This window comes from Capricornis sumatraensis, chromosome 3 (genome assembly GCF_032405125.1).
Source record: "Capricornis sumatraensis isolate serow.1 chromosome 3, serow.2, whole genome shotgun sequence".
Classification (NCBI taxonomy): domain Eukaryota; kingdom Metazoa; phylum Chordata; class Mammalia; order Artiodactyla; family Bovidae; genus Capricornis; species Capricornis sumatraensis.
The window spans coordinates 163,195,163-163,222,142 of record NC_091071.1 but is presented as its reverse complement, the minus strand read 5'-3'; the positions used below and the strand labels follow the sequence as shown (position 1 = coordinate 163,222,142).

The following is a 26,980-nucleotide window of genomic DNA, read 5'->3' as shown; positions in this document are numbered from 1 at the left end:
TCCTGGCAGAGGGCTGCTTCTCCGTGAGGCTCTCAGGAGCCCGCATGAGGTTACACTGACACACAGGGAGGACCAATGCCTTAAACAGCCACCAGGTGTACCACATCCACCCCGAAAATGAAGACTGTCCCCATCAGCTATCACAACCACCGACGACCGCCCAGCCAGCAACCTGCCAACGGAGAACAGGTTAAGGATCCCTGACACTGGACCAAAGGATGCCTGGGAGGCCAGGCTCCACCTGACGGAGCTTGTAGCGGTGACACATTTCTTACGGCCTTAAGGAAAACGAAGGAACCAGCTAGTCAGGGAAAGGACTCTTTTGGGAATGTTCCTAATGTCCTTTAGTCACTTTCCACAGAAAGACAAGGGGTAAAAGAATGATATCCCCACGGGAGCAGCAGCAGGCGGGATGGAGTGTCTTGATCAAAATGAACTCAGTTATCTCTGAGGGGAAAGCGCTCTGAAGAGCAGAATTTAAAGTGGATCTGGCAAAAAACACAAATGGAATTGCAAATTTCCGCCCACAAATCCTCTGTGAGTCCATGTGTAACTCCTGTCAGGACCACTTCCTGACAGAAGGAAGGGTGTACATGCGTATACTTTTATTAACTACAGTAAGAATTTTCTAGAGTAGGGGCTAACAAACGATCTGTAAAGAGCAAGAGAGGAAATGCTAAAGTCTTCGTTACCCAAGTGTCTGAGGCAACCACTCAAATCTGCTGTTGCAGCCAGGACAGCCACAGACCATACATGAATGAACAAGTGCATCTCGTTCCAACAGAGTTTTCTTTACAAAAGCAGGCAGTGGGCTGGACGCGGCTCATGGGCTGTTGCTTGCCAACCCCTGTTCTAGAGTTTTAAGTCTTTAATTAAGTTTCAAATGGAACTGTCCACATCCTTTTTTGACACATAGCAGCCAAAGCCGTCTGGTTCCCCATGTCACCACCGGCAGCCGCCCCTCCCCTCACACAGCAAGCCTGGGACCCTCTGGGCAGAATCCCGGGAGCACAACACCGGCAGTGCCTTCAACTCGGTGACGACGATTCTAACTTTTAAAAATAAGGCTCCAAAACTTAAAGAACGTCATCACTTGGAGATTAGATCCTCTTCAAAATTCTGCATATTTTGGTATCTCTAACACACAAAGAGGTGAGCTGGGGCGGGTGCCCTGAGTGAACCACTGCTGAGCCCTGCTCCTTTCCACAAAAATCTCGACCAGGGACACATGCATGCTTCCTGCAAAGCTCTGGGCCCCATACATGTTTCAAACAAGGGGTGAAGAGAAATCAGCGACTCAGATGATCTGTCATACCTTGAGTGACTGTCTTTTTGTCACATAATTTTCTGAATGAAGTAACTTCTCATATTCACTGAAGAACTAAAAGACAAGAAAACACACATCAGAGGATTTTCTTAAGAGCAGTAGATAACATTGAAAAGCTTGAGCACACACTCCTAATGGCACAGAGGCCAATCTCTGCCCAAGCTCTGCTCCTCCCGTCCGTTTCAAACTCATCCTCGAGTAATATCCGCTGGTTACCGCCATGTAAAAGGCTCCTGGGCTGGCCCCCTCGCAGCTCCAGAGAAGTGTGCACAGAGCTTATATCTCTTCTGTCACCCAAACTTCATATGCACACAACTTAAATCCTTTCCCCACCTCCCCCACCCCACTGTTTTCTCTTTGTTCTCATTTCCTGGTATTGAATTAGAAAATTCACACACATATATATTTTTTACACAACTCAACTAGTCCAAAGCACAACCACAAAGAGAAAAGTTATCTGTTCTTTCAAAGCAAGAAAATAATTAAGAGTAGAAGAGAGAGAAATTCAGCACTGTTGGGTAGGCAGGTGTCCCCCAAATGGTAGGACTTGAGCTCAACTTTAATAATGAGAGAGATTTTGTTTAGAAATGGGGAGAAGAGCTACTCTTCGGGGTAAAAACAGAAGAACACAAGACTGAAGACGTGGAAAATGCAAAACGTACGGCGTGCGGAGCTGACGAGGATCCACTAGAGTCACAGACGGGCTCACTGACCAGAACCGCATCCGCGAAGGGAAAGGAGCAGAAGCAGAGGGCAGGAGGGAGGTGGGGCACAGACAGGAGGGACACACTGGGGCCGGGCCCCCCTCCCAAAATTCAGAGGAGCGGGCCAGTTAGCTTTCTGTTTGTTTGGACTATGGACAGGCTTCTGAAGTTGCAAAACGTCACAGTGCTAGTGTGGCGCTGCTGGGTGTCAGCGCGTCACTGGGACTCACCCCTGGCTGTGGTGGGTGGCTGAGGACCCCCGCTGGGTGTTCTGCCCACACAGGCTGCTTCTGCCTTTGCTTTGTGATGGGTCCTCATCCGCCATTCACCTGTGGTTTACAGCAGGGACTGGCAAACTCCAGCTCATTGGCTACAGCCAACCCACTGTCTGTTTTTATGCAAGTTTTACTGGAATACAGCCATGCTCATTCGTGTATTGTAAATAAATTCGTTTATGAACTGTTTATGGCTGCCTTTGCGGTAGAACTGACAGGAAAGTTGACCAAGAATGCACAGCCATGAAGCCTCAAATATTTGCTCTCTGGCTGGCCCCTTACAGAAGAGGTTTTAGCGCTAACCCAGAACCGCCCCTGCATCCATGCTTTTATCTCTAGGCAGAGGTGGGATCGCCCTCTATGGAGTGTGCAAGGGAGTTAGACTTCTGTCTTCAGAGGTGCCTGTTACCCCTTCCTTCTCCTCAAATGATCACCAGGCCATGATCGAAAGCAGTCGGATCCGCCTCTGATCAGTGACACAGGAACACCTCAAGTTCTTGACAGAGCATGCAAGTTAAGATTTTCTGCTGCGTAATTTTTAGGGGAAGCTTGGTTGCAGGAGATTCTTCTCAAGGAGAACTGCCTGGTTAGATCTCAGCCCTGGGTCAGCAGGGAAGGACTAGGACAGACGAGGGACTGGCATTGTCTGGGCTCCTCAGAGATCTGATCTCTGTGAGCTGCACCTCAGTTCAGCATTTTCTTCACTGCAGTCACCCTCGGGGATGACGTCAACTCCATGACGCTGTGACTCAACTCCTGTCTAAGAGCGCCAATGGGAGAAATGTACTTCAGACCCCAGTGCTAGAAAAGGCTGTTTCTTTTGAACAAGCTTCAGAGACACTGTGATCTGTTAATGGTTTTGTTTCCCTCTATGTTTTGATTATTAGAAAGCTCAGAACCAAAGTGTACAGACTTTAGAGTATGTGTTTTTGTGTAATAACTCCATGTTCAGCTTAATTTAAATTGCTCATATCTCCCCTTTTCTTCTCCTCTCCCAGATCTGCCTGCACTGTATACATAAAAACATACATACATATATATATATATATATACATATTTCAGTTAGCTGCTGCACATATGTTTTCTAAAATCCTGATAACTAATGTCACCCATTAATAACACATAGGAAAACATTTTATTGCAAAATTAAAGTGATATCATTGCCTATAGTAAGTTTCTTGGAAATACCGTTGGTAGGTTTTAGATTAAGACACTTGTATGCTTAATTTGAGATCATGTTTTAATAAAAACAATTTGTTAGTGCTTATTAAATGCTTACTGTGTTCCAGGCACTGTGCGTTGGACTCGACACACACATTCTTACCTAATCCTCACAGTAACCTAGCAGTAATAAGAAGGTGCTGTTATGAGCCTTCTCTTAGAGCTGAGGATCCTAAAGGTCAGGGAAGCACATGGTGACGCTGAGACTTGAAGCCAAACTCCACACAGTGTGGTGCTGAAGCCCACGCTTCTAACTCTGCAAAAGGCACTGACAAAATGTGCTTCTGACTAAAACCAGCAAACACATGGGAAAAACACCCCTACATCCCAGTGCACACAGGCAAAAATAAAAATAAATGACCACTGATGCTTAAACCATCGATGAGGCTATTTCTGAGGGAATTACTATGGACTCTGCACTGTGTTATGATGTTACTGCTGCTGCTGCTGCTGCTAAGTCCCTTCAGTCGTGTCTGACTCCGTGTGACCCCACAGACGGCAGCCCACCAGGCTCCCCCGTTCCTGGGATTCTCTAGCCAAGAACACTGGAGTGGGTTGCCATTTCCTTCTCCAATGCATGAAAGTGAAAAGTGAAAGTGAAGTCGCTCAGTCCTGTCTGACTCTTAGCGACCCCAACAAGGACTGCAGCCTATGAGGCTCCTCCGCCCATGGGATTCTCCAGGCAAGAGTACTGGAGTGGGGTGCCATTGCTTTCTCCTAGTGGGAGGGAAAGATGGGAAAAGGAACATGGAAGAACTAGAAAGCATAAACTCTGCCTCCAAGAATCTTCTAATTTAGCTGAACAGCACAGCAAATTTCCTGGTGGTCCAGTGGCTGGGACTCCACACTTTCATTGTTGAGGGCACAGATTTAATCCCTGGTCGGGGAACTAGCATCCCATAAGCTGTGACATAGCCAAACAACCGACCCCCCAGCCCCGGCCCCGAAAAGAAAAGCTAGTTGAACAGTGAATAATGAAGTATTAACAAAACTTAGGATTTTAAAAATTCAAATAACTAGTGGGAGAATGAAAAACTAAGCCAAATTTTAGAAGAGAGATAGACATTGTAAATGGATTGTAATCACGGTAACTTCTCCAGGAGCACCCATACGGTTTTGGACAGCACCGAAATTAAAACTAGTGTGGCACAGGGAAGCGCTCGTGGGCATCGTGGGGAGCAGAGGGGACACACGTGGCAGAGAAGGAGTGACCCTGCTGTCATAATGATCAAGGGCACTCAGGTCATCAGAGCGCCCAGACCTGCTCACAAACCTTTGTGGGTTCTATCACCAGGAAGTCTAACATCAACTCCAGCTGGAGGGGGCCTTACCACTGAACTAACCAATGTACTACTTTACAAATAAGTACTGACTCCTGAGTCTCCAGAATTAAGGGCCTCAGCCTTGGCCACAGGAGCCAGCAGCAGAAACGGACACTGCTCATCCACCTGCTGTGCCCTCTAGGCTAGGGCTCTGCTCACCCACTGCTGCGGAGTCTCTGTCTCTCTATTTGTAAGCAGCTGGGACGTGCGCAATGGACGGGAAGTATGGGGAAGAAAAGAAGCCACACAGTAATTTTCTCTTTATCTTAACTGTATATTATCATTCAGCAGCAAAGTGCTTTATTTTCCTCTTCTAAAGCAAGAAAAGATGCAAAAAGGAGTGTGTCATCAGAAAGAAAATTCTGCTTCTGACCACGTAACCCTCTCTATCTCGGTTTTTGTAGAGAAATGATTACAGCACCAATTAAAAACATATTTCCAAAATAAATCTTCTGGTACAAAATCTAATTAAAAGCTTTCACTTCTGGTAACAAAACTTACAGTGTGCTATTTTAAAATAGAATTTCATATACTTACTCTATCATAATGTTGTTCCAAAAATTCCGCACTGAGCAATTTATGTCTTGTAAGTAAATCCTAGAAAAAGAAAACATACTTTTTACAGTTGTTGGCATTCAAGTTCTTTTAGAAAAGAGAATCTTAAAATTCCACACCATTTTATCTGATAAAAACAGTTGTCAAAAATTACTACACTTAAAAATATTTGAGCATGAACTGTATTGAAAATGTAGATTCTACGTAAGAGCAAATAAAATCATCAATAATTTGAAATTGTGAGAGTAATGGTTAGGATTGTCGCAGGTCTAATAGCTCTTAGATGGAAAAATTAAAAAGCAAATTTATAAGGTAATGGACATACTCAAAGAAAGGGAATCAAGAACCAAAATGAAATAAAAGTAAACAGTTGTGATAAAATGCCAAACAGCATACTGCTCCTGGTAGAGAAAGAAGAAATATCTTTTATTAGAAAAAGTACAGGAGGTTTCATTTTTTTCCTCCTTAACTCAGTTACATTCAGTTTCATCTTGAATGCTACCTTTTTGCAGAGGTAGGGTCTCTTTTAAAAGCCCCATCATAAATATTAGCTCCAAAATAAACAGACTCATGCTGCAAACATATAGAACCAAAAGTTATGAACAGTAGAGTCCAATTCCATGTCCCTGTGAAACAGAGCTTATGCCTGACCCCAGGGATGTCCCTGGAAATTACTCAAGGGTCTTTCATTCACAAAACATCTCCCATGTGCCAGATAAAGGTCTAGGTCCTGGGGCTACAAAGACAAAAAGAGGTGGTCCCTACCTTCAAGGACCTAGAGTCAGCAATGGACTAGCCATGGACTCACCAGGTGGGAAGAGAATGGACACAGGTGACAGCAATCTTCAGGGAACTCAGGAGCACAATTCCTCTAGAGCTGCTGACCTGAGAGGTCAGTGTCAATAGTCCCTTCTCTGAACCAACTTTCCTTCACTTGTTTTCTCTGCTGTTTAGGTTACAATGACTAGTGTTTCCTGAAGTATGTCCTGAGAAATGCCCTAAGGAATGTTCCATGGTCAACAAAGGAGGAAAGGGCTGCAGCTTTGGTTCCCTCATGGAAACGAGCCCCTCGGGTCTCAGGGGGTTTTGGAGGGAGTTCTTCTGATGCCTGCTCGTTAGCATCCTGCCCTGGTAGTGCTGCTCTGCACGGGCTTGCCCCTGGCCCAGTTACTTCCTACTTTCAGACCCTGACACACACATCACCTCCCTGGGGAACCCTTCCTGACTGGTCACCAGCAGCAAAGCATGGTCACAGTTACAACCTGACATCTGTGGCATTATGCTCTTAACATCTCTCTCAGGGTAGGCTATAAATTCTATAAACACAAGGTCATGTCTATTTTTACTGATCTCTGAATTCCCAGCACCTATGCAGTAACCAGCACATAGTAAGAGCTTAATATTTAATAAATAAATGAATGAACCAACAGAATCCAGGAACATGTTTGGGAACACACCACATTAAGCAATCTTTGAAGAATGTTTCTAGGCTTCTAACCCCACCCTAAAGATTTACAGGTGTTCAAACTGCTGGATAGGGTATGCATCCTATGCCCATGGAAGATTTCCCCCAAGTGTCCTTTGGAGATTAAGCAGGCAAAATGAGAAAACCTGGAGTCTGAGTAACTTCAAGAATCTGGGAAGAAATATGGGGAAGGAGGAGATGGCAGGGCTAGAAGAATTTATGTTATTCTAATATATTTATATTGTCCCATAGGGTCTTATGTGAAGGAGAGAGGAACATGAGAACTTTAAGGGAATATATCAAGAATACTTGTTAAGTAGTGTCCTGCCTCTAACATGCTACTCTCAATGTAAAGTGCTATGTCTATAACATGTGGTCTATGACAGCTCTCCCCTGAGTTAGGACCTCAAGGGCAGGGGTTTGTCTGGGCAGATCACTGCTAAACCAGAGTTTCCTGGTGGTCAAGTGGTTAGGACTTCATGTTTCCACTGCAGGGGGCCCTGATTTGATCCCTGGTCAAGGAGCTAGGATCCTGCAAGCCTCACAGCATGGCCCACCCCCCAAAAAATCTCCTGAAAACAAACAAACGAAAAAGATCACTGCTGATCCCCAGAACCTAAAGAACAGCGCTCAACATGAGCAAGCAGTCAAGAGACTTGTGGAATGAACAACGAATAAGCAAATTTAAAGACTGCTGTGTCTGGATCCATGCAAGACTGAGTGTCTCATCTACTCTGTGGCTAAGTCTTTCTGGAGGCCACTCTGAGCAAGTACAGGGCTGGGAACCAAGTGCTCACTGCTCCGTCATGATCTGACCAAAGAGAAAGGAGGCATCTCAGAGGCAACAGCTCTCAACTGGGGTTGGATTCTTGGGTACAGGGAGGTAGAAAGTATTTCTCTGAAAAACAAAGATCCTAAACATGCTGTACAAGTGTTTTTCTTTTTGGTCTGAATAAGGTGACTGTTTATCCTGAGAGCTGTATTTCCAGTAGGAGCAAGAGGCTCACAGTTGGGCCACACACAGCAAGGGGGAATGTCCAGTACACCCTCATCAGAGATTCTACCTGTTTCCATTCAGTTTAGACAGACCAGGAGGCTCAGGAAACCACTGCCAACCTAGGGATCACATCTCTGGAGCCTTGGGGGAGGAGAGAGACTGGAAAAGGGTTGCTGAGACTGCTCAAGCAGGAGCCTGACCCCAATGCTTTGGAGGAGGGAAGTCCTTCCTAATAAATGGCAGATCAGGGCCTGGAGCAGACAGTAAAAATCTAGCAGGGAAGGAGTAATTCTTGAGAGCCGGCACAGAGGAAAAAGGCTGATACTAAGCTGGGAAAAGAGGTGGGGACTTGGGCAATGTGTCTCTCTCCTGAGAGACGGGAAAAAACCCTACCCTCGGGACTAGAGCCAAGAGCTTGGCGAGCTCAAACCAGGCTGTGGGCTGTGTGTGGGGATGAGGTGGGGAGAGCACAGGAACCGAAAGACTAGAAAACAAAGGGAAGCGGTCATGTAGTCGAAATCTGGTGAGCGACTGGCAAAGCTGACAGGGCGCACATGGTCCCACATCAGCAGAGTGGCCGGGTCAGCCAGCAGGGGACGCAAAGAGCATGAGGTCTGACTTCCCAACCTATCTAAATTCCCATATGGCCAAGCCCTGGCATGACCCAGAGACAGGTCAGGGGTCATCTCCCAAGTCCAGCAGATGGAGCAGCCAACTTTCAGGGCGGACTGAATTAAAAAGATTCCTACAAGTTACGTGAGTTTTGGGTCCCAAACATCACGTGACAAAGATGGCCCTGGAATCCCTGAAGAAATGCTGCTGACCCAGGGGGCTTGTTTTCAGAGAGCCTCAGCAAGCCGTCTGGCCCAGTGTTGTACTTGATGACTGTGTATGTCCGAAGACAAGAGACTCAATTCTTCCAACTGTGTGGTTCATCTCTGGAGCTCCGAAAGTTAGAAAGTTCCTCCTGCGGTAGAGTTAAAACTTAACCCCAGGCTACTTCTAGAAAACCGTAAAGAGTCACAGAACTAGGTGGAATCCATTTCCTTGAGGACCCACTCTAAATACAAGCAGTGCTCTCTTGGCAAGTCCCTGTCGAGTCTTCTCTTCTCCAGGCTAAATATGTCCAGTTCCTTTAAGCACACCTCAGATGACAGGTTCTGAGTTCCCCTCACCATCTGCTGTCTTCTGAAAGTCATCTACTAGTCCGTGTGCCTCTGAAAAGCACAGCACCTGGAACACGTGTGCGCTGCTGGTACTTTATAAGCTTCCAGTGGGACGAGACCATCAGCAGGCTCCTTAAGTCACACGTTATGTAGTCACAGGTAGCTTTGGGGCAGCATCATCATACTGCTTAATTTTACTGGACTTTTACAGAATTTTGTTTACTCAGGGTCAGCTCTCCAGTCAGACTGCCTGGGTTCAAATTCTGGCTTCCCCATTTATTGTCTGACTTCATCCAACATTTTTCAAGGTTTCCATTTCCTCGTGTGTAAAGAAGATAATAATAATACTTCCTTCATAGCGTAGTTTGAATATGATATGAAGTTACCTACATTTTAGTAATTATTACACTGTGTAATGACTACATTTAGTATTATTTCTTGTTATTATGCCTTATTCTCACATCTCTTATTTACAAAGATGGGTCCTCAGGTGGAAGACCTCAGTTTTTGAGGGTTTTTTAATACTTAAAATTTTTTTCTAATTGGAGGATAATTGCTTTAGTGTTGTGTTGAAGACCTCAGTTTATCTGTATTTAACTTCAGCCTGTTATATATTCTGGCCTCTCTGGATCTTTATGAAGCCTATTTCAGGACCTCTGCGATCTGCTTTCTATTCCTTTGTGGCATATACTTGTTGTCACCTTTTATCTGAGTCTTTAATAACAATCTTCAGCTGTGCTAAGCGAAGACAAATCCACTAAAGATTTCTCTCCAGGATGGTGGCAATCCATTTTCTGGCACCTTATGGATATGGTGTTCAATTAATTATGAATTGCTACCCTGAAACTCCATCCAGCTCCTAGTTTTTCACTGTTTTACAGGTCTGTTACAGACCTGTACAATCATTCAACATCTAACATATAAAGGAATAATTCTAATAGCTACTGTTCTCTGCGCATAGACTATGTGAAGACCTAATAACCTGAACATACTCGTATTGTCACCTACATTCTGACAGATGCAAAGACAGGTTAAACCAGTCTCAGAGCAGAGAACTGAATCCAGGCAGCCACGCCCTTCGCCCCCTGATCTACACGTGTCTATGAGATTAGCATGACTGAACTTACTCTTAGTGAATCCATGCTGGCTGTGGGTACACGGTTTCCTTTCCAAAATGCTCAGAAATCATCTCTTTAGCAGTAATATTTTCTAGAACCTTACACAGGTATAATATCAAGCTCCAAGCTCCACCAGCCTCTGGGGACTCTACCTTCTTTTACTCTGGAAAATGGGAAATATATTTGTTGGCCTTCTGATACCCCTCCCTGTCTCCTTCATTCCTCTTAAAAAAAAAAATCACAAACAAATATTTGGGCACTGATTTACTATCTCAGTATCCCATTCATTCAAGCTCTGAACAGTAGACGTATTTCAAGCAGGTAGTTTTAATTTCCCTTTAAGACTCAGCACCTGTTCCTCCTCGTCCAGGGTTACGGATGAGCTGCATTTGTTCGAAAGTTTTTGTGTGTGGAGTGCATTTTCTGGGAAGGTAGCTCTGGTCATTCTCAAAGGAGAGCATGAACCACGGATCGATTTTTTCCATTATAAAAAGTGTCCTCTGCCAAGAGGCCACCAGTACACCGGAAGAGGAGCAACCTCCTTCCCTTATCAGCACCTCTGGCGTGGAGGTCAGACCAGCCCTGCCCATCTTCCTCCCTGCCCTGACCAGACTTCTTACGGAAGGGTGAGGAGGGAGCTTCAGTCTGTTTGACAGGCCTGTGCCTCTCCTGAAACACTCTTAATTCTAGGCCCTACTTCCTTCTGCCTCTTGGCGGGCTCTCTCCCTTCTATCAGGAGTAGCTGAGACACAGGAGCCAAGCCCATTCCTCACTGCTCTAGAGCTCTCTCCTCCAGAGCTCACCCTTAGAATCCTACCAGGTTTTAAAAGTTTCCCTTCTTCAGGTAGAGAACACCTGCCTGACTCTGCTCAGTCTCTCCATCTCTGGCGACCAGGACCCAGCAAGGTACTGAGACAGAATCATCCGCAAGGCCAATCAGACCTTCAGAGACTGGGACTCACGCTTCTGGCAGAGTTAGGGCGCCTCTCACCTCAGCTGTGCTGTCTGTGCTAGGGGCATGTCCCTCGCGTCCTCAGTCAGGCGGACCAGCTGAACTCTCCCAGCCTGCTGCTGCTCCTCTCCTCTGCCCTCGCCCTCCTCCTCCCAGGGTCCTGCGCTCAGGCTTCCGGCTTGCTTCCCACACAGGAGCATCCCTTCCTGACACCTGGTGCTGCTACACCTCCCTCATAACAGGTCTGCTGCTTCTGAATGGGGTGTCCCCTTCCACCGGTACGTCCCAATCAGGAGTCCCAACCCACCAAGTGCAGTGATACCTACGATGTCATGTTTATCACTCCACGCTATAAGCTCAAACTCATTTCACTTTGCTTTGTACATGTGTGTGCTCAGTTGCTCAACTGTGTCCCACTTTTTGCAACCCCATGGACTGTAGCCCGCCAGGCTCCTCTGTCCATGGGATTTTACAGGCAAGAATACTGGAGTGCCCTTTCTTTCTCCAGGGGATCTTCCCGACCCAGGGATCGAACAGGCGTCTCCTGCATTGGCAGGTGGATTCTTTACCAGTAAACCAACTGGGAAGCCCTTGCTTTGTACATTAACATATAAATAACTGAGGTCATACCTAAAGGTTTCTGACATCTTGAATATACCCTAGGTACCTTTCACATTATTACCTTACTCTCATTCAGTGTGAAGCCCCAGGCTTCCAGGCTTTCGCCCTATTTTAAGGGTGTTCCTTCTACTGGAGGAACACATTTTATTCAAAGACCAAGGCATGTGCTCATAGTCTAGATGGGTCTTTACACATGAAACTGAATGTTTACAATAACAGTGGCTGTTTCTCACGGTGACAGTGTTTATGGTTCGCAAGCACAGTAGTCTATGCTGGATTATTAAATTCTGAAAATATTGAAATTGCAGTTCTAAATACTCAGGAGGTCAGACATTTTATATAAGGGAATGTTAACATGTAACACAGAGGATGAGATAGTGACATCACTGACTCAATGGACATAGTCTGTGCCAACTCGGGAGATAGAGAAGGGTGGGAAGCCTGGTGTGCCGCAGTTCATCGGGTGACAAAGAGTTGGACACGACTTAGTGACTGAACAACAGCAGCATATAAAGGCTTGCTCTCACTATGAAAAGCACTAATAAGCATCACTGCTTTATTCACATACCTTAAACAGCCCAGAACCTTGCAATTCAAAACAAAATGTGCATGCCGTACACTGATGTCATATCATGTGTCTTTAATTTATACAAACACACAACAGAGGGGTAAGGCGGGGGAACACACTGCTGGCGATTCTGCACCCCTGCACCCTGTGTTTAATAAACAGCTCTGTTCCGAGCATGAGACGGGTGAGAGCAGCGCGCTGTGCCCTTGGGCCTGTTCACAACAGGGTCATCTGTCCTGAAGGTGGATCTACTATTTGAAGATATGTGTAATCCAAACTGCTATAGCCCTGGATGGAAGCCAACTACTCTGTCTGATGCTTAAAAAGAAACTGCTGCACTATGTTCCAACACAGGAGACAATCTGATTTTCACATACACTGTATACCTATATACTGTATTCGATGGGGAATTTAACATAAAGTGTACCTTTGACCATACAGGACTTATGCCTTTTAGACAGACTTGAGAGCCTTAACTTTTCCACCCTATCAGAGCTGCACATACCTGAGTCACAAACACACATATAAAATATGTCTGCTGTCTTCCCACTAGAGGGCAGCCATGTGTAGCTCTGGAGGGTACAGAACGTTTAGGAAAGAACAGCACACCTGTTAATCTCACTTGTATATCTATTTAGAATTCTACAGTTTTTGTTACCTTGAATGTGGCAAATGCATCTGAAGCTATGTCAAATGTTGACATTTCAACATATCTGAAGAAATCATAAAACTGTTCCGACCACAAAATGATTTTTGCAAGTGGTTCATGTCTGATGCATTCTCTTAACATTATTCCACAATTTAGGGCTATTTCTGGAGATTCATACCTGCAAAAAGAAAAGACAAATATGACTGCTTTCCCCCCATCACTGTTCTTTTCAAACTCCCAACAGTTCCAGTTTCTAGAACAGGAAGTTTCAGACATGTTCCAACTAAGTGACAGAGAAGGTTACAAGGTGCATCTCTCTCAGCAGAGAGTATGTGCTCAGAGGGGTGAGTCTGGAGGGCACACATGCGTCAGTGGGTGGTGACCGCTTCAACACCAAGAAAAGCGACAGCCTTGACAGTGAGTATGTGGGTAAAAGCTCATTCCTTCAGTTAAAAGACTTGAAGGGAGGTATTCAGGGTCACACCTCCAAAGAGGGTTTAGTTCACCTGAGGTGCTCTCAACATTTCAGAAAAACCAAACACTGAATTGAAAAACAATAGAAACGTAAGTTTCCTAAAGTCACAGTATCTAAATGGGTCTATCAAATTATACAGCATTTACACTTCATTGTTTCAATTTAATACTCAAAATAGTACTTCCAAGACTGTTGGCAACACATAAAGGCCAGAGCTTCTAAGACTGTTGGCAACACATAAACGCTAGAGCCGAAAGCCTGGTCTTGAGGATGTCACCAAGTGCCTTGTCATGGGGCCTGAGGGCTCTCAAGTAGACTCGGGCTCCATGTACTCCTCCTCAGCTCTCCACACAGACTTCCTCTACTCCATCTCAAGGTCGTTCGCCTCTTCCTTCCCCCTGATCAAAAGAGAATCTCGTTCTCCTCTCAACACAGCAGCCTTCTCCATTCTGATGTGCACCAAACCTCTCGGACTGGACTGTCTGCCATCTGCTCACACACGTCACCCCGTCACTCTACTTCCTCTCACACTTGCACACTCAGGCTGAATCTCCTTCCCCACTCACAGCCACCTTCAGTTTCCTGCCACTGAATCCAAAGACCTCGTGGCTGAAACAAATGATCTTCTAATAGAAATTCTGCTTTTAATTTCTGGACAATGCAGACCTCTGCATCTCTTTCTTTAAAAAATGAAAGCAAGACCCCCAGTTCTCCTTTCTACCTCCTCTGTTCTTATTTCTTGCCTGGCTGAAGTCTTTCTTCCATTGCTCTGACCCCTAAGATCTCACAGTTCCCACCATGGCTCCCAAATTGCCCCAGCCCAGATCCACCCTGAACTGTAGTGAAGTTATTTTCTGTTGCTTTTGGACAATTCCATAAACTTGATGTGTCTAATATAGCATCACTATTTTGCTTCAGACATCTGGGTCTAAAACAGGTCTTACACAACTTTCTTTGATAATGGAAATGTTCTCTATCTTTGCCGTCTACTGAGCACTTGACATCTGGCTACTATGACTCAGGGACTGAATTTTAAATGTCATTTAAGTTTAAAATAAATAATTACATGCTGTTAGTAAGAACGGTGTTGAACCGCACAGATCTGAACACTGCCCTCTTTGTCCACTCCCAGTCTTCCCATCTTCAGCGTCATCACTCCTTTCTAATGCTCCTCTGCAATATTTCAGTTTCATTTTCTTGTACCCAGTGCTGCATGAAGTCATCCCTGGTCACCTGAGTGCCCCTAATCAGTATCTTTGTTCAAACTCTGCCTTAACAAATCTATCCGACTAGTGTATCAGTGAAAGTGAAGTGGCCCCATCGTGTCAGGCTCTCAGCGACCTCATGGACTGCAGCCCACCAGACTCCTCCATCCAAGCGCATCAGCAGCCTTTCCCAACTCAGGAGCTTAAAATGATTCTTCCTGCTAATTACACGGACTCACGTCTGGGCTTCCCGTCACGGCTTCCCGTCACAGCAACGCCGCTGGTGCGCCACCATCCCCACTACGCCACAAGACCTTCCGATCCCCCCACCGCTGCCAGTCACTGTGCTCATTCTGCCCCTCTCTAACTCTCTTGTTTCTGCCTGTGCAAATCTGAAACCATCTGGAGCCTCAAGCCTACGTCCACGTCTGCTGGCAAGCCCTTCCTTCCGGACTGACCCGCATTTCACCCCCGAAACCCTCTGCGAGTGTTCTCTGGTAGGACTGCCCTCCTGCTGTACACGTGTTCACCGCACGCCCTCACCACCACCAAAACCACACTCCTCTGTGCCACTGGCGGCATGGCAGCTAGAACGGTGACAGGCTCCGAGGTGACTAAAACGTCTGCTCACAAAATGGCCGCGCACACAGCTTCCTCCCTGCCACTCTCAAACAGGCAGGAGACTAGAAAGACGAGGGCGAGACAATTTGGTACAACAAGTCGGGCAGGTTTTGATGGCCGTTTGTCAAGCTGGCCTTAAATGATTAAACCATAAACCACCGAGTACAAGGCAAACAGTTATGCTGTACAACCTGTTAGCACTAGGCAGGAGAGCACATTAACATTTAAATCGACAGTGAAAAAATGACTGCCTCCAGATGCAGGCTAACACAAGTAACACGGTTTTTTCCAAAGGCACACTAATACCAGCAGCGTCACTCCTCAAAATGTCTAACATCAGAATACTTGTAGCCTGAGTGGATAATCACATTGTGTTGAAAACAGTCTGAACTAATTAATAAACAAGTGAAGGAAAATTTCTTTCTTCTTTTTTTTTCCTTTTTGGCTGTGCTGCATGGTTTTCATTAGTTCCCTGACCAGGGACTGAACACGGGCCTCAGCAGTGCTGAGTCCTAACCACTGAACCTCCAGGGAATTTCTGGGGAAAAAAAAAAAAAACAGAAAAATCACAGGGCGCTGCTGTGACGTGGGGAAGTCCAGACGTGAGTCTGTGTAATTAGCAAGAAGAATCATTTTAAGCTCCTGAATTGGAAAAAAAAAATTACTGGAAGAAATGCCTGTTTCTAGGTCTGAGGAAGAAACCCATACAAAATGAGCACTGGATGTCTTGTGCCAGACAGCAAGGAAGCTATCAAAGACTTAAGGGGGTCTTGCCAAAAGGACACAGGAGCCAGTTTGAAGGAGTGCCCAAGATGGGGCAATCTGGACATAAAAACATGGTCATAATGACTGAAAGGGTTTGAGACACAAACATATTTTAAAATCTGATTAAAACTTCAGGTTTGATGCTTAAATGCATAATGATGCTTAAAACAATAACATACTCATTGCTGACTTAAGAAAGTGGCTAGGGCATCAACTGATTATACCAAAAAATGATAATGTAGAAAAAAGGCAAGCATGTATTCTGTCTTTCCTACAGAAGTCATGAAACACTTGATATATAGAGAAGGAATAAGAGAATTAGGACATCATCATTTTGAACCTAGACAACAGAGTACATCATGAGAAACACTGGGCTGGATGAAGCACAAGCTGGAATCAAGATTGCCGGGAGAAATATCAATAACTTCAGTAATTCAAATGACACCACCCTTATGGCAGAAAGTGAAAAAGAACTAAAGAGCCTCTTGATGAAAGTGAAAGAGGAAAGTGAAAAAGTTGGCTTAAAGCTCAACACTCAGAAAACGAAGATCATGGCATCTGGTCCCATCATTTCATGGCAAATAGATGGGGAAATAGTGGAAAACAGTGGCTGACTTTATTTTCTGGGGCTCCAAAATCATTGCAGATGGTGACTGCAGCAATGAAATTAAAAGACAGTTATTCCTTGGAAGGAAGGTTATGACCAACCTAGATAGCATATTAAAAAGCAGAGACATTACTTTGTCAACAAAGGTCCGTCTAGTCAAGGCTATGGTTTTTCCAGTGGTCATGTATGGATGTGAGAGTTGGACTATAAAGAAAGCTGAGCACCAAAGAATTGATGCTTTTGAACTATGGTGTTGGAGAAGACTCTTGAGAGTCCCTTGGACTGCAAGGAGATCCAACCAGTCCATCCTAAAGGAGATCAGTCCTGGGTGTTCATTGGAAGGACTGATGTTGAAGCTGAAACTCCAATACTTTGGCCACCTGATGCAAAGAGCTGACTCACTTGCAAAGACCCTGATGCTGGGAAAGATTGAAGGCAGGAGGAGAACGGGACGACAGAGGATGAGATGGTTGGATGGCATCACTGACTCAATGAACATGAGTTTGGGTGAACTCCAGGAGTTGGTGATGGACAGGGAGGCCTGGTGTGCTGCGGTTCACGGGGTCACAAAGAGTCGGACACAACTGAGTGACTGAACTGAACTGAATGATCCTAAATGGATAGTAAAACCATTAGGTACAGGGTTGATGGAGAACTTTATAATGGACAGGCTGACATCATCTGCATCCACTGATCGATCAATCTAACATCAGCAGAAGAAAGACAACCAGCACTGCCCAACAGAAGCACACAGCCCCATCCATGAAGAATTCCTGTTCCCACCCCCTCAACTGAGGCTGAATCTAACCAAATGCAAAAGAACAGAGGATAGAGGAATATGGTTATGTGTGAAACCACAGCATGAAACACCAAACATGAGATTTTTCTATAAAACAAATGGCCCAGTTGCTTCAACAAATAATAGTATTAAAAGAAGAGGGCAAGAACTATTACAGATTAAAAGCGATTAAGACTCATATTAAAAAAAAAAAAAAAGAGTCATATCAACCAAATTCAGTCTGCGGACTATGCTTGAAGACTGATTCAAACAACCTGAAAAACAACATTTTTGGTGGAAATCAAGGAAATCTGAACACTTACAGGGTATTATTTTATGCTTAGGTTTTTAAGTGATATTATGATTATGATATGGAAATGATGTTGTACGTGGGGAGGAGAAACAGGAGACAAGAAATAAATGAAACAGGAATGTTAATAATTTGTTAAATATCAACAAGATGTTAATAACTGCTGAAACCTGGTCATGGCTAGGAAAGGGCTTGCTATATTATTCCCCAGTCTTATGTATATTTTCCACAATAAAAACTAAAAGGGGTGGTGGAGTGGGGTCCCAACACCAGTGGCTTCTCCATGATGCTTCTCCTCACCTCCCTAAGCTGAGGTTTCTGCTCTGGCCAGCTCAGTTGAGAGCTTTAAACCCTTCTTTAAACAGTGCCTCAAAAGTCTTACATGACATTCAGCAATGTTCCTCTCATAACCCTGGCCACTTGACAGTAAACACAGGCAGAGCTAACTAATTCACAGATTTTAATAATCACTGCTTTCTATGAAAAAAGGAATACTGGCTTTAAAAATACACAAAGGCATCCGGAAGCTGCCCCAAGAACACCAAAATTTCAGACTACTCACTACATGTTCATACAGGCAGCTCTGGATTGATACAACAAAATACTGGATGCCAAAAATTCCGTACAGCAACATCTGAAGAAGCATCATGGACAGTTAGAACTAGAAAGAAGGAAATGGAATGCTGGCATCCAACACAGGCACTGACGCATGCTCTGTCTAAACAAGTCTGGACTTGGAGGAAGTGTTAAACCAGAGAGATATGAATCAGAGTGAGGCAAGCTATAAGGCTGAGGTAGGACAGCAAGCTGATTCATGCCAACAGTCATGCCAATAAAACGCTTGCCCACCAATTTAACAGAACCCTGCCAATGCACACGTACCCAGAGCTGGCAAACCCTGGTGTGAAACAACAGGAGGCTACCTTGCCAATCAGTGATGAGGGAGAAGAGGATTTTTAAAAAATGTTGCAATTTTAAGGCTTTTTTGGTTTTTTAATTTTTGGAAACTGACATCTATCCAAAGATAAATGATTGCTTAGTTCAGCAGTAATGCCAGGAAGATGCACTGTGGATTACCAAACTAAGTGGGTTAGTGGGTGGACACACGCAGGTGAAAAGCAAAGGAAGCACAGCATGAACACGTACTCTGTTGCTGCTGACTGAACAAGGCTAAGTGCTGCAGCACCCACGCTCCATTTACTGGGCAGCCTTTACTGCCAGACAGTGTGCGTCTATGTCCAAAGAAGAGGTCTTTAGGTATATGACTTATTTAGCTGGTATTTTATACAATTAAGGTTTTTACATCTTAGAGAACAGAAACAAGACCACAGAGGACTTATTTTTTTCTTGAGGTTTGAGATTTTAAGGCTCATAATTCACTAACTTTAAAATCCCCTGGGCATCTTCAAATTCTGTTTAGTTTACAGGCTGAATTTTAAGGGGGGAAACGTAATCAAGAACTACCTGAAAAGGAGTTGATGGAACTACAGAGAAAATGCTTTCCCACATTCACCATCCTGCTTTTGCCCACAATCATCTTTCCCTTTTTATTTTTAAAGTCAAAAATATCAATTTTATTACATTATACATACCCTTTCAACAACATGAACAAAATATTCTGCTGGGTGCAGATGTATTCAACAGTAGGAGTTCTTGTACCAATTTGTCTTCTGAGAATATTGTTGAAAATTTGAGCCACGTCTTTCTTGCCCTATTAGGGAAACAAAAATAGCAAAATGCCTGACTAAATACCCAATGCCTGTCCACACTCCCAGATAAATGCAAACCAAGGTACTGACTAAACACCCAATGCCTGTCCACACTCCCAGATAAACTCAAATCAAAGTACTGACTAAATACCCAATGCCCATCCATGCTCCCAGATAAACTCAAATCAAGGTACTGACTAAATACCCAATGCCCATCCATGCTCCCAGATAAACTCAAATCAAGGTACTGACTAAACACCCAATGCCCATCCATGCTCCCAGATAAACTCAAATCAAGGTACTGACTAAACACCCAATGCCCATCCATGCTCCCAGATAAACTCAAATCAAGGTACTGACTAAACACCCAATGCCCAGCCATGCTCCCAGATAAACTCAGGTCAAGGTACTGACTAAATACCCAATGCCTGTCCACACTCCCAGATAAATTCAAATCAAGGTACTGACTAAACACCCATGCCCCCCATGCTCCCAAACAGAACTCAAATCAAGGTACTGACTAAATACCCAATGACCATTCATGCTCCCAAATAAACTCAAATCAAGTTACTGACTAAATACCCAATGGCAGGTGAGGTGAAGTCGCTCAGTCGTGTCTGACTCTTTGCGACCCCATGGACTGTAGCCTACCAGGCTCCTCCGTCCAGGGGATTCTCCAGGCAAGAATAGGAGTGGGTTGCCATTTCCTTCTCCAGGGGATCTTCCCGACCCAGGGATTGAACCCAGGTCTCCCGCATTGGAGGCAGACGCTTTAACCTCTGAGCCACCAGGGAAGCCCATCCACATTCCCAGATAAACTCAATCAACATACTGATTAAATACCCAATGCCCATCCACCCTCCCAGATAAACTCAAATCATGGGTCTGTGTATTTATAATTATGACTGAGTATCTGACTTTAAAACATTCATAGACATTGCATTTTATTTTTTCCTTTGTAATTCCAAGTTCTAGCAGTGAAATATTTTTGACATGAATAATGTGCTGACAAAGCGAAACCTAAACTGCACATAATCTCAGTGATTTCTAATTCTCAGAACGATGCTGACTCAGGTATGAAAACAAAGCCTTGCTATATGCTTACATTGTTCAGGGATCTGATTCCCATCCAAAGGGAGCAAGCAGCTTCAAATAGGATGCTCGTATTGTAAACAATACATGCAGCTTCCTTTTAACAGTGATGGAAGGAGGAGAAATTGTATTCTGCTATTATAATAAAAATGAAAGAATTCTGTAAGAAGTTGAGCTTTAATGGCATGTAGACATATCCTTCTTTTTGGGGGGGGGGGGTCAGCACAGCTTGTGGCTTGCAGGATCTTACCTCCCTAATCAGGGATTGAACCTGGGCCCTTTGTAGTGAAAGTGCAGAGTCCTAACTACTGGACCACCAGGGAATTCCCCATCTCCTCCTATTATACAAGGTCTACTTGGGAAAAATTTTATATAGATTAACAGTCAAGGTACTAAGTATCACATGACTCAATAGTTCAGAGATCAGAGTTCCACCACTGTACTTTGCTCAACAAAATAGGTGGTTGTTAACTTCATATAGTGAAACTGTCTTGATCAGAAAGCTGCACAAGGAAGCAACAAATGAAGAAGTGAGTTTCAGAATGGCCACTTGTTACAAGGCTGACAAGTCTGCAGGGGAGTGAGGGAAACATTAAAGCTTTCCAGCACCGAGATCACCCTGGGGCCTGTGCTAGGTTAGGGGTAGTAACGGCAATCTTGAAAACCAGTCTCAAGGGCACACATTTCTTTTAAATTTATGTCTCTAAAGTCCCATATGAACATTAAGATCAGGGTCCAGGCTGGGGAATAAGATGGGCAGACAAAGGAGGAGGAACTGGATGGTCCCAATGCATCCCCACCTTTGCAGTGGAAATAAAAATTGTTGCTAGAATTTGACACTCTATGAAAAATATATGAAATCAGCTACACAAATGAAAATATCATAGTTCTGTTCTTTTTTTTAGTAAAGAGCTTTTGATGTGGTCCATTTAAGAAACTTTGGGTTTGTTACATAATTGCTTCTGTTTTATGTTTTGGTTTTTTGGCTGTCAGGCATGTGAGAGATATTAGCTCCCTAACCAGGGATTGAACCCACAGTCCCTGCACTGGAAGGCAAAGCCTTAACCACTGAACCACCAGGGAAGTTCCTCTGTTCTAAAAGATAGAAATAAATTTTGTTCTCTTTTAATTATCTACTGATAGTACATTCAAGTAACCTACGAACCACACTTTCTTCAGCCTTCTCCAAAACTGAACGTGGCTGTATGTGCATGCTAAGTCACTTCAGTCGCGTCTGACTCTTTGCAACTCTATGGACTGTAGCCCACCAGGCTCCTCTGTCCTTGGGATTCTCCAGGCAAGAATACTGGAGTAGGTTGCCATGCCCTCCTCCAGGGGATCTTTCTGACGCAGGGATCAAACCCACGCCTCTTATGTCTCTTGCACTGGCAGACAGGTTTTTTTACCACTAGTGCCACGTGGGAAGCCTGAACCTGCCTATAGATGTCTGTCATTTTCTCCCATTTTTTTAGGTACCTAAACAGACAAAGGTCTGTCTAGTCAAAGCTATGGTTTTTCCAGTAGTCATGTATGGATGTGAGAGTTGGACTATAAAGAAAGCTGAGCATTGAAGAATTGATGCTTTTAAACTGTGGTGTTGCAGAAGACTCTTGAAGAGTCCCTTGAGCTGCAAGGAGATCCAACCAGTCCATCCTAAAGGAAATCAATTCTGAATATTCATTGGAAGGACTGATGCTGAGGCTGAAACCTCAATACTTTGGCCACCTGATTTGAAGAACTGACTCATTTGAAAAGACCCTGATGCTGGGAAAGATTGAAGGTGGGAGGAGAAGGGGACGACAGAGGATGAGATGGTTGAATGGCATCACCAACTCAATGGACATGAGTTTGAGTAAATTCCGGGAGTTGGTGATGGACAGGGAGGCCTGGTGTCCTGCAGTCCACAGGGTCACAAAGAGTTGGACATGACTGAGCAACTGAACTGAAGTGGCACAGACATCCAGCCCCTCAGGATGATAAATGTTGGGGTTGAAACAAAGCACATCCATAACAGAGCATCAAAGAGGGGAACTGCTCATGACCATGCCAGAGCCCTTCATTATATGCTTCTCAGACTGGTTTACTCAAGACTGTTACCAAGGTCCATTCTTCTCACTAATAAATACACTAAATATCTAGCAAGGCCTGATTTGGCTGTATAAACTTGGGCAACAATAACAAGTGCTGACCAGGGATGAGCAGGAAATATAAACGAGTGCAGCAGGCCTGCAGTAGAAAAGCAAGCTGTGTCGTCTGGGGCATACCCGAGTATGGATGCCCCATACTGATGTCCAGGCTGAGGGGCCATGCAGGGCTACAGGCCCCATGCTGCCAGATTTTTCAAGGGAAGCCAGAAATTCCAAATTGTGTATAAAATCTCCTGCTGTTTTAATGGTATCCTAATTTAAATATTTCAAAGCAGTGCCATGCAGACAAAACATACATAATGTCTACTGCAATGAGTTTTCAGCAGGTTAAAGAAACGAACAAAAACACTAGATGTTCTCCAAGATCTTATCCGGGGATTCCCGGGTGGCGCTAGTGATGAAGAACCCACCTGCCAATGCAGGAGATGTTTAAGAGACCCGGATTCAATTCCTGGGAAGGGAAGATCCCTGGAGGAGGGCATGGCAACCGATTCTAGTACTCTTACCTAGAGAACCCCATGGACAGAGGAGCCTGGCGGGGCACGGTCCACAGGGTAGCAAAGTCAGACACAACTGAAGCGACTTAGCATGCACACAAGATCTTATCTACCTCAAAAATTCTAACATTCTATGGTCTTCTTCAGATTACTTATTCTTTGAGAGCCAAGGACCAGTGAATTATGTAAAACAGCATCTATTTAATAAATATACCTGAATGAAAGGGTCTAACAAATACCTAAAAAACTTCATATACGATGTCGTCAAAGAAGGGGGAAAGCCACGGCCTAAGCCTGCGGCACGCTCGAGTCCCTGACCTGGCGCCGCTGATGAAGCACGCAGCCCGGGCGTGCTTGCTGGTCAGCACCCCCGAGCCAAGAGCCCAACTGGAGTCTTAAAACAGTTCAGAAGGCAGGATGTAGGAAAAGGACTATGGATAGTTAGGGTCTTTGAAAAATAAAAAACCTATTTCTTACCTCAAAGTCAATGAGCTGCAGATCAGCTACCAGGGTGCTGAGGAGCCCGCTGTTGTACAGTTCTTGAGCGAGCTGCGCCACTGCCTCTGTCTGCGGCTCCTTCTCGTTTGTGCCATACAGAATCTCCTTCATGGCAACCAGATTCTTGGAAACTTCTTCTGTAGCCTGATTTTGGGGGAAGAAGAGAAGAACAACTCATTTTAATAAGCATAAATAAAACACCTACATTTGCTCAATACCTTCTCTATATATTACATACCCACAGAAGGGACACAAAGGTGGGCAGGCCCCATCCCTGCCCTCGGCAGTAAAACACTGCACATGTGGGGACTAACGTGTGTGCTCAGCAGGGAAGGCCAGCAGCTTCACAACCTGTACACCCCAACACTGAAAACAGGCTGTTAGGGTAGAAAGAGAACAGGAAGAATGGGTTCAGTTCTGCTCAGATGGGAGGGAAACCACATGAAGAGGCAGCTGAGCTGCCCCTGAGGATGGAGACACCCTGACAAGCAAGGACTGGCTGGGGAGAAGCAGACTGAGGGGGAGGAATGGCATGAACTGGGGGTGAGGGGCAGGCAGAGAACAGTTGTGGAGGGAGCGGTTGAAGAGACGAAGCCAAAAGAGGCTCTGAATGCAAAGCTAAAATGTCAGCAACATATTACAAGTCGCTAAAAAGCTTCTACTTTGGCCAAGATCAAAACAAGGGTCAGATTTACTTATCCCAATGAAAAAGATAAAAAAATGGGAGAAAATCTATCACATACTTAATTTTAAACACTGAACTTCGGGCAGCACAGGAGAGCAATCCCTGAGAGAAGGGAAACAAATGAAGTGACCCTCATGCCTGCCCAGCTCATTGCTAGACCACAACACAGGGAGGACAAGCTCCACGTGAGGAGACAGAGCTGCGAATCTGTGGGGAGCCTTGGTCCTTTTTCAGGGCGAAGACCAGAGAGGAGAGCTCCACTGCAGAGTATTAGAGACCTGCAGAAGGCTTGCCTGCTTCTCCAGCTGAGCACTGGTAAACACACGCATGTGAGAAAGTACCCAAGGCCAGGGAACAGAGCCATGGAGCTCATGCAAGGCTCCCATCAACGTGATGGAAAAACCTCGTTCACAGGCACCAAGCAGAGCTCTCCAAGAGTTTTGTCTCTGCAGTTATAAAAAATTAGCCCGGGACTAAACTCTGCTCTCCAACTAAACTTAAAAGCCAGCCTGCAAAGAATCAAAACTGGAAAATACAACCAATAATGGGGAGAAAAAACAGTCAATAGTAACAACTCTGCAAAGTGACCCAGATGGCAGAAATTAAACAAGGACATTAAAAGTTACTACAACTCCAGACAGTATGTTCAGGAAAAAAATGAGCATGTTAAGTAAAGATACAGAAGGCATTAGGAAAAAAAAAGACCAAAACCAAACACTTAAAAGCTACAATTTCTGAAATAAGAATTACACTAGATGGGATTAATAGCAGATTAGACACTGAGGAAGAAATGGTTAGTAAATACGAAGACAGAGCAATAAAAGCTATCCCAAATGAAACACAAAGAGAGGGAGCAAAAACGCACATCAGTGAGCTACAGGATGACTGCAGGCAATCTAATACTGGGTTGGCCAAAAGTCTGTTCAGAATTTTTCTGTAAGAAGTTACAGGATCATCCAAATGAACTTTTTGGCCTACCCAATACATGTGTAGCTATAGTCCCCAGGGGAGGGGGAAGGACAGACAAAACATGTGAACACACAATGGCTGAAAAAGTTTCCCAATTTGATGAAAACTATAATCCCATGGAGCCAAGAAGTTAAAAAAAAAAAAAATCCTAAGCACAAGAAACAGAGAAAACAGTCAAATTGCTTAAATTCAGTGAAGAAAAAAAATCTTAAAAGCAACTAGAGGGGGAAAAACATTATGGACAAAGAATCAAAAACTGACAGCAGACTTGACAAAAATGATGCAAGTCAAAAGACACCGGAGGAGCGTCATCAAAGGTACCAAACTGTCACGCAGAATTCTATACCTAGTAAAAATATTACCCAAAAATGATGGTGAAATGAGGTTTTGAGACATAGAAAAGCTGACAGGTTTTGTCACCAGCAGTCCTGCATCATAGGAAGTGTTGGAGACTCAAGATGAGAATCTGTGTATACAGAAAAGAATGAAGAGCACTGGAAATAGAGACGTGGATAGATTTAAAGATCTTTCCATTGTTAAAAAAAAGTCTTTAAAAGATAACTTAAAAAATTATGCTTCAAGTATCATTTGTTTAAAGTATAAACAATTGTATTCTGGGTTTATGACATATGTAAGGGCCTTCCCTGGTGGCCCAGGCAGCAAAGAATCTCCCTGCAATGCAGAGGACCTGGGTCCGATGCCTGGGTCAGGAAGTTCCCCTAAAAAAGGGAAGAGCTACCCCAATATTCTTGCCTGGAGAATGCCATGGACAGAGGAGTCTGGTGGGCTATAGTCCATGGGGTCACAAACAGTTGGACATGACTGAGTGACTAACACAACAACACAACTGTATTCTGGGGTTATGATATACATATAGAACAAGATATGTGTTAACAGCAGCTCAAAGAGGTACATGAAGCAGTATAGTATTTCCTGAAGACAAACCACAAGTTAAAAAAGCATACACTTAAGTCCTAAAAAAGACACCCAAAAAAACACACACAGTGAAGAAAACCAAAACTGTCATAGCTAATAAGCCAACAAAGTAGAATATTCATGTGGAAAAACATAAAGGCTATAAAAAAGCTAAATAAACAAATATTTATGACCAAAATTTATTTTAGGGAGATTACTTAGCACAGATTCAGAGGGCATCAGCACTTCATGGTACCTAAAGAATCATCTGTGTCCATGGTACTCCCTTTTACAACTTTCTAATCTTACCCAATGATCACACTGCTTCACCTTAAGTATTTCCAGTGTCTAGAAATGCAGTAATAGTAGACTTTAGAAATAGAAAACTGTTAGAAAATTTTATAGTTGAGACAAACACTGCCTCACTATAGTGTCTGCTGGTCTTGGGTCTGCAAGGCAGATATAGTAGTACCTGAATGTCTCTTCCACATGAAGACTACTCACTGAGAACAGCTTGCCTGTCTCTCCTAAATAGAGAATCTCCAGAAAAACTTCTCAACTTAACCATCCTTCTCAGAAAGGCAGGACTAATGCTCCAACTCCATCCTGATGGAATGACGGAGAAGACACCAGACCACCACTTCCCTGCAAATGTAAAGTAGCTCAGGGCTCCTTTAAGGAGTTTTGCAATTATTCATTCAAAGCTGGTTCTTTGAATAACACTGCAATGATAGCTTTAACTCTTCTCACTATTTAATTTCATTAAC

The 26,980-nt window shown here is 44.2% G+C and overlaps 1 protein-coding gene across 1 annotated transcript in view; it reads right to left on the bottom strand.

The window, feature by feature from the left end:
• CAB39 (calcium binding protein 39) overlaps positions 1-26,980 on the bottom strand; it is a 52,470-nt gene that overhangs the window by 5,743 nt on the left and 19,747 nt on the right. The window contains exons 2-6 of the mRNA XM_068967612.1: positions 23,624-23,788; positions 19,294-19,412; positions 12,950-13,118; positions 5,387-5,446; positions 1,316-1,381 (exon numbers count right to left, since the gene is read on the bottom strand). Coding sequence (XP_068823713.1) covers positions 1,316-1,381; positions 5,387-5,446; positions 12,950-13,118; positions 19,294-19,412; positions 23,624-23,788 — 579 coding nt within the window. The remainder of the gene's footprint in view (positions 1-1,315; positions 1,382-5,386; positions 5,447-12,949; positions 13,119-19,293; positions 19,413-23,623; positions 23,789-26,980) is intronic.